The 8492-nt window shown below is 42.3% G+C and overlaps 1 protein-coding gene across 1 annotated transcript; it reads left to right on the top strand.

Annotated features, from left to right (window-relative positions):
- Positions 1–416: 416 nt before the first annotated feature.
- Positions 417–8438, top strand: LOC135516226 (lipid transferase CIDEB-like). Its single transcript, XM_064940362.1, has 5 exons — positions 417–552; positions 4190–4313; positions 4539–4697; positions 7748–7938; positions 8038–8438. Exons 1-5 carry the CDS (start codon positions 527–529, stop codon positions 8171–8173), a joined length of 636 nt encoding a protein of 211 aa, XP_064796434.1. The 5' UTR covers positions 417–526; the 3' UTR covers positions 8174–8438.
- Positions 8439–8492: the final 54 nt, after the last annotated feature.

Raw genomic sequence — 8492 nt, 5'->3', positions numbered from 1 at the left:
GTTCATTGAACGGTATCTCGACACACTGCTGCACTAAGATTTGATTGATATTATGTAGAAAAAAACGTTTATAGAAACGCTGATTTTCATTGCTGACCAGCAGGTGTCCCTGATCTGCATTGTGTTAATCTCCGAGTAATGAACCGTTTCTCGGCACAGTTTGTTGAAGCCCCAACGGCTTTAGAAAGCCACCGTTTCACATTACTAGTGACGTATGCTTTTCATAAGTATTATCGTAACTTCACTGAAAGGGTAGAAAACTGCTGAAAGGTAAAACGTTTTACAAATATGGAATTGAATGCCATGACACAGTAAATGATATATGGTCAATGTTATCTCTCTCACGCACGCACACAGAGAGACAACTTTGCCCTATGCGTCTGTATCTGATTCATCGTCATAGGTCACTCACCGCAAAGTCCATCCAAAATAAATTGGTGAGTCAGACACGCAGAAATCGAGAGGCCACAGCACTGACAACAACAGGAGGAAAAACATAAAGAGAGAGGAAGATAAAAAGTGGGATATGGAGACGACGTCATCACTAATAAAGTAAGTACAGTTGCTTCCTCCTAATTTACCACATTTTGGGTTGCAACAGCTCATTTTCAGAGTATTTACGATAAATATCTCATTGGATTTTCACTTGTTCAATCAATTGTTATATTTTGAGATTCTGATTTGGTTAGCACGCTATTGTATAATACTATATCACTCGCCGTTGGCTACTTGTTTAGGTGTGGGTTGTTGAAGGCCCAGGGTAGGGATCATCAACTATAATGAACACAAATATATTTTATTTAACCAGTTAAACTAGTTGAGAACAAGTAATCATTTACAATTGCGACCTGGCCAAGATAAAGCAAATCAGTGCGACACAAACAGAGTTACACGTGGAATAAACAAGCGTAGTCAATAACACAATATAAAAAAGAAAGTCTAATAACAGTGTGTGCAAATGGCGTGCCGCAGTGGTTCGAGATACCGTTCCAATTTACGTTCCATGAACAAAAATATAAACACAACATGCAAAAATGCCAAAGATTTTACGGAGTTAAAGTTCATATGAGGAAATCAGTCAATTGAAAAATGTATTAGGCCATAATCTATGGATTTCACATGACTGTGAATACAGATTCATCTGTTGGTCAAAGAAACCTTACAAAAAATGGGCCTTACAATGGCCTCAGGATCTCGTCACGTAATTTCTGTGTATTCAAATTGTAGTTTATGCCTGCCCATGCCATAACCCCACCTCTATCATGGGGCACTGTTCACAACGTTGACATCAGCAAACCGTTCACCCACATGTCTCCATACATGTCGTCTGCTGTTGAGACCAGTTGGAAGTAATGTCAAATTCTCTAAAACAACATTGAAGGTGGCTTATGGTAGAGAACTGAACATTCAATTCTCTGGCAACAGCTCTGGTGGACATTCCTGCAGTCAGCATGCCAATTGCACACTCCCTCAACTTGAGACATCTGTAGTGTTGTGTGACAAAACTGCACACATTTTAGAGTGGCCTTGCACCTGTGTAATGATCATGCTGTTTAATCAGCTTCTTGATATGCCACACCTGTCAGGTGGATGGATTATCTTGGCAAAGGAGAAATGCTCACTAACAGGGATGTAAACAAATTTGTGCACAAAATTAGACAGAAATAAGCTTTTTGTGCGTATGGAACATCTCTGGAATATTTTATTTAAGCTCATGCAACATGGGACCAACGGTTTACATGTTGCGTTTATATTTGTGTTCAGTGCAGATTCAGCCGCGGGCCAATTTTGTTCTGGTGCAGGTGGTTGGGGGCCGGGACATAATACAAAATGTAGACTGCAAATTGAACCCAAGAAGCCAAAAGTTATATATTTGACTATAACATAATCATTTCAAACCTTGATTACATTTGGGAACATTGTCCTGCGTAGGATGCCGGCTTTCGGATGGGTTGTTAAAATGGGTGTGCCCTGACTGTTTGTGGTCATTCAAATTCCCATAGCTCTTGTAAGAGTAGGGTTTGTTCACCCCGTTTTAATGGCTAATTTCCCAACTTGGCCAAATTCCATCATGGCCACCTAATCATCCCCCTCATTCCTAATGGGCATATATCACGTGGAGAGGTGAGGAGTGATAGCTGATGTGTGGTGAGAGTTCTGGTACAAAAATATTCGCCGTGCATCACTGAGGTTGGTGCTGCACATTGATGGAGGAGGAGGTGAGTTTCCCCCTACTATGTAAATACTTTGAGTACCTCAGTTGATAGAAAAGTGCTATATAAATCCAATTAATTATTATTTGTATGCAAACACATACAGTATGTCTCTCTATTATGCAATACTTGGGAACAGATTTCCCAATTTAAAATCACTTGGAGCTGATTTACTTGTGTTAAAGTTTTTATGGCCAACAACGGAAAAATAAATAATTAAATATCATTTTTTTTCTTTTTCGGGCCACCGGTTGGGGAACCCTGGCCTAGGGAGTTGGCAAAAAGGCACAGTGACAACAAACCACTGGAACATTTATATAATTGGGGCCTCTAATTGGAGTTTGACTTATTTCCACACTTTGTCTCACATACACTGTATTGTCTCTACTACCACATTCATAGACGCTAACTGCTGTAGCGCCTATTGACGATAGTGTTTTCTGACCGGGTGAGTTAAGCTAAATGCCCCAACGCTTGCTGTAAACATTATCACACATCACTTGTGGTACTGTTTTGGAGACATAAGGAAGTATCTATCATGTCAGCGAGAAATGTTTTTCAAAAAACAAAAGTTAAATTACTACACCTTTTTTATAGGGTTAGTGCTCACAGCCATATCTCCATGTTACAGCGTTTGTGTAGTTTTTCCGGATGGAGGCACCCATAGCTGTATGTATCTGTGCAAAACTGCTACAGTTACTGCATATTTTATTTATTTGAAGGGTTCTTTCTCGCTGATGAAAGAGCCATATGTTTCGAAACCCGTATCGCAAGCGATGATTATTGAATTTTTCTAAACTGGATTGTTCACACGAGCCAGTCGTGGGCAAAGCCAATCGCTTAAACCTGTAAGGAGAAGGCAGAATGCTTCCTAGAGTTTTCGAGAGCTACACTACTTGACCAAAAGTATGTGGACATCTGCTTGTGGAACTTCTCATTCTGAAATCATGGGCATTAATATGGAGTTGGTCCCCCCCTTTGCTGCTATAAGAGCCTCCACTCTTCTGGGAAGGCTTTCCACTAGTTGTTGGAAAATTGCTACGGGGACTTCCTTCCATTCAGCTACGTGCATTAGTGAGGTCGGGCCCTAATGTTGGGCGATTAGGCCTGGCTCATAGTCGGCATTTCAATTCATCCCAAAGGTGTTCGTTGGGGTTGAGATCAGGGCTTTGTGCACTTCCACATCGATTTCGACAAACCATTTTTGTATGGACCTGCTTTGTGCCGGGGCATTGTCATGCTGAAACAGGAAAGGGCCATCCCCAAACTGTTGCCACAAACTTGGAAGCACAGAATCTTCTAGAATTCCATTGTATGCTGTAGTGTTAAGATTTCCCTTCATTAGAACTAAGGGGCTTAGCCCGAACCATGAAAAACAGCCCAAGACCATTATTCCTCCTCCACCAAACTTTACAGTTGGCACTATGCATTGAGGCAGGTAACGTCCTCCATGCATCCTCCGAACCCAGATTCGTCCGTCGGACTGCCAGATGGCGACGTGGTTCATCACTGGAAGAGAATGCGTTTCCACTGCCCCAAAGTACAATTGTGTCGCGCTTTACACCACTCCAGCCAACCCTTGGCATTGTGATCTTAGGCTTGTGTGTGGCTGCTCGGCCATTCTATTACTCTTACTATCTCTCAGTGAAATATTTGTAGACCAAATCAATCTTCCATAGAGCAGTACAAATGTATACACTTGTATCTATGGACTAGGTAGAAGTTGTCCCTAACCACTGATACAGAGTCAGGTTGTACATTCCCTTCATGGTTCAGGTTAGGATTGGTGTGTGTGTGTGGTAATCTGATACAAGAATAGGGCAACTTCAAGCCTTCCCCGAGATCTGTTTGCGTGACAATGACCGTAGGTGTTGATAAAACCGCATAAACAGATCTGGGACCAGGCAAGGCAAATTCTACATTAAGCTGGCTGTGTCTGGCCTTGTGAACATCTTCTTACTCCTCTTCCTCCACAGGTCTGTGACCAGGCGGGTGTGGTCGTCGGCCCCTGCACATCAGAGACCATTCAGGGTGTGTTCCCATGACAGGGGCACCAGGAAGGGAATCACAGCAGGAACCCTGGAGGAGCTGAGAGAGAGGGTGAGAGAGATGGACATGATGAATAAATAAAGAAAAATGGTTTCCTGTTGTTATAAGGCCATGAGTGACCATGTGACCTGAACAGGAAAAGCTCTGTACTGTAGTTTTATAAGGACAGGTCTGGGATCTGAAGCACTTGCCATAGAAGAATGTATTTGTGCCTTCAAAATACATACACTGTGTCTGCATGTCCTCTGACTATATCTACCTTTGTTGCTACCCCAGGTGTGCCAGGCCAAGATGCTGTGTTTGTCCAGTCTGGCTGTGGTGCTGGTGTGTGAGGAGGATGGGACAGTGGTGGACTCTGAAGACTTACTGATGTCTTTGCCAGACAACACAGTCCTCATGGCCCTGGAACCTGGACAGACATGGAAAACTCCTCCGGTATGGATGTCCTGATCTACACTACCGGTCAAAAGTTTTAGAACAACTACTCATTCAAGGGTTTTTCTTTATTTGTACTATTTTCTACATTGTATAATAACAGTGAAGACATCAAAACTATGAAATAACACATGGAATCATGTAGTAACCAAAAAAAAACGTGTTAAACCAATCAAAATATATTTTATATTTGAGATTCTTAAAACAGCCACCCTTTTCCTTGATGACAGCTTTGCACACTCTTGGCATTCTCTCAACCAGCTTCACCTGGAATGCTTTTTCAACAGTCTTGAAGGAATTCCCACATATGCTGAGCACTTGTTGGCTGCTCTTCCTATACTATGCGGTCCGACTCATCCCAAACTATCTCAATTCGGTTGAGGTCGAGGGATTGTGGAGGTGACGTCATCCGATGCAGCACTCCATCACTCTCCTTCTTGGTCAAATAGTCCTTACACAGCCTGGAGGTGTGTTTTGGGTCATTGTCCTGTTGAAAAACAAATGATAGTCCCACTAAGCCCAAACCAGATGGGATGGCGTGTCGCTGCATAATGCTGTGGAAGCCATGCTGGTTAAGTGTGCCTTGAATTATAAATAAATCACAGACAGTGTCACCAGTAAAGCACCCACACACCATCACACCTCCTCCTCCATGCTTCACGGTGGGAAATACACATGCGGAGATAATCCATTCACCCACACCATGTCTTTGAGGTTGGAACAAAAAATCTCAAATTTGGACTCCAAACTAAAGGACCATTTTCCACCAGTCTAATGTCCATTGCTCATGTTTCTTGGCCCAAGCAAGTCTCTTCTTATTATTGGTGTCCTTTAGTAGTGGTTTCTATTTTATTTTTTAAATTTTACCTTTATTTTACTAGGCAAGCCAGTTAAGAACAAATTCTTATTTTCAATGACGGCCTAGGAACAGTGGGTTAACTGCCTATTTAGGGGCAGAACGACAGATTTGTACCTTGTCAGCTCGGGGATTTGAACTTGCAACCTTTCGGTTACCAGTCCAACGCTCTAACCACTAGGCTACCCTGCCGCCCCTATGCAGCAATTAGATCATGAAGGCCTGATTCACACAGTCTCCTCTGAACAGCTGATGTTGAGATGTATCTGTTACTTGAACTCTGAAGCATTTATTTGGGTTGCAATATCTGAGGCTGGTAACTCAAATGAATTTATCCTCTGCAGCAGAGGTAACTCTGGGTCTTCCATTCCTGTGGCGGGAATTCTCAAAAATAAAATATATTTGGATTTGTTTAACTTTTTTGGTTACTACATGATTCCATATGTGTTATTTCATAGTTTTGATGTCTTCACTAGTACTTTACAAAGTAGAACATCGTAAAAATGAAGGAAAACCCTTGAATGAGTAGGTGTCCTAAAACTTTTGACTGGTAGTATAGGTATCTCCACTTGAATGTGTTTTGTTAGCACAATATACACGTGTGCACACCCTTTTCAGATGATTAAAGATAAGTCGGGTTCTGAGTTTTTCTCTCCCACATGACCCAATCAGGAAAATCTTAAAGGCCCAGAGTTTTTTTCTGGTTAATAATGTATAATATATGCCATTTAGCAGACACTTTTATCCAAAGTCATGCGTGCATACATTTTACCTATGGGTGGCCCCAGCGTGAAACAAACAGTAGCAGTGCATGGGTAAAATCACTGGGGAAGCCAAGCCAGAAAAAAGCCATATTACAACCCACGTGTTGTGATAATTGCGTTGTTTGTTCTATAACCTGCTAGTTCATATGCCTTGCGACCATGATATATATATATATATAGATGCCTAAGGCCTAGACAATACGAATACACAGTGGCAGAATAAATTAAACCACACCTTTTGTTTCATCACAAAACCGGAGACCAACCTCTGTCCGGTGAAGTCCACAAAGCATATTACATGTAACAAACAGTTAGGTGACCTACTGTTTGACCTTGCATGGTCAAGCAAGTTTATGTTTCCAACATTTTCAGACTACTAAATATCTATTGATTTAGAACCGCGGAGTTACCATCATTCTAGAACCATTTCAATTTCTTCATCATCAAATCATGCTTAGTCTAATACAGTGACAACTGTACTTAGTCCAATCAGCATAAGCTAAATGATGTGGCTATCCATCGTTCTGATTTCTGTGTGTGTATGTATCTGTGTGTGCAAGTAGAAAAAAACATGTGGACTCACCCTACTTGTTGAGAAAGGCCAATGTCATCCTCTCTTTCATGTTGACGAAATGGTCTCTGTCATACAGTACACGCTTGTATTTTTTGTTTTCCTAAGCTACCTGGCTAAAATGCTTGCTGGCTAACCTAACTTCCTTTCATGGGCAATGCTAGCTATTTAACGTTAGCCTTCTACATCTAGCTACATATTGAACTTACATCCTCTCAGGCCAGGGGCCCATTGTATACATTTATGGTTGGATCAGAATCGCCATTATAATCATTGGCCAGTACGGAGAATTAAGTAAAACCACAAGTCCAAAGCCATGGATGAAGACAGGGATAATTTAGGAAAGGGACAATTTTAGCTAGTTAGCCACTGGAGGACAACAACACAACGAGATGCAACAATGAAAGTTTTTTTTGTCAGTGACGTATTGCTCTCCATGTGATTGGAGTGAAGCCAAATCCAAACTGGCTTCCCAAAACATTTTTTTGTGTGTGCCAGGACCATTCACAGTTGAGTTCACTCTGTTTAGCTCAACACTGATTGACTATTATTTTATATATTTTTTTTTATCAAGGGAGGCCAAATGCTAGCTGGCATCCCTTGCATTCAATGCTACGGGCGGCAACAATCTTATACTCTTTTTGACCTGACAGCATCAGATAGATGGCCTACACATATAGAGACAGAGGGGCGCTGTGAGCTCTAAACCAACAATGCTAGAGTCTCTTCTGGAGTAGGGTGCTGATCTTGGGTCAGCTTTGCATTTCCCCCACTAACCTGATCCTTAGATCTGTACTTAGGGGAAACTTCGCCCTGGAGCTCTCTCCCTCTCACACCATATCCTATGCTAAACCTACAGGGTACAACGCTCTCTAAAGCCGAAGACCCCACCCAGCCGCGGACAGGAAAGGATATAGCCCGCGTGACCTTTGACCTGTACCGGCAGAACCCCAAGGATGTGTTTGGCTCCCTGAACGTAAAGGGCACCTTCTCAGGCCGGTACTCCGTCAGCGCCGACTTCAAATGTCTGGGGCCCAAGAAAGTCCTCAGGTGAGTGGAGTGGGACGGGAGGAAGTCTTGTCCCTGGTGGAATGTGTCTGTAACAATGGTAATTTATAATATTCTCTCTTTCCCCATTCTCTCTCTCAGAGAGGCCCTCCGCGTGGCCTCCACTCTCCTCCAGGCAGCAGGTCACATGTTGATCACCTCAGCTAATCTGATCAAGCGGCTCATCGAGGGAGCAGAGTTCTGGCAGCCCCAGAGGGCGGAGGTTGCAGAGTACTGAAACTGAGACAGTTGAGGCTGTAATTAAGGCTTTTGAGGCTAGAATTGAGTATGTACAGGTCCAATCTTAACACGAGCTCAAGTTAGGACATGGCCCTATAAAGTATTGCTCTAGGATCAATGAAGAAGAGAAGAGATCCGATGTTTATTAAAGCTGAACACAACAACCACACTTGTAGTAATACCAATTGCTGCAGCGCAACATTCCTATTTGTCTGTTGAATTTTAAATACTGTAAATACTAATAAATACTGTTCTAATCACTGTCTCATCTTGTGTTCAATAAATGCTTTCAGTTGTTACAATCAGGCGGTCACCTG

This window comes from Oncorhynchus masou, chromosome 27, assembly GCF_036934945.1.
Source record: "Oncorhynchus masou masou isolate Uvic2021 chromosome 27, UVic_Omas_1.1, whole genome shotgun sequence".
NCBI classification, from domain to species: domain Eukaryota; kingdom Metazoa; phylum Chordata; class Actinopteri; order Salmoniformes; family Salmonidae; genus Oncorhynchus; species Oncorhynchus masou.
This window is presented reverse-complemented; position numbering and strand designations above follow the sequence as displayed.

Bases quoted from the DNA above. Each gene is read 5' to 3' on its own strand.
- LOC135516226 (XM_064940362.1), top strand. From the start codon at position 527: ATGGAGACGACGTCATCACTAATAAA. The intron at 4,314-4,538 runs GTGAGAGAGATG...TTGCTACCCCAG, and splicing joins TGGAGGAGCTGAGAGAGAGG to GTGTGCCAGGCCAAGATGCT. The intron at 4,698-7,747 runs GTATGGATGTCC...CTAAACCTACAG, and splicing joins AGACATGGAAAACTCCTCCG to GGTACAACGCTCTCTAAAGC.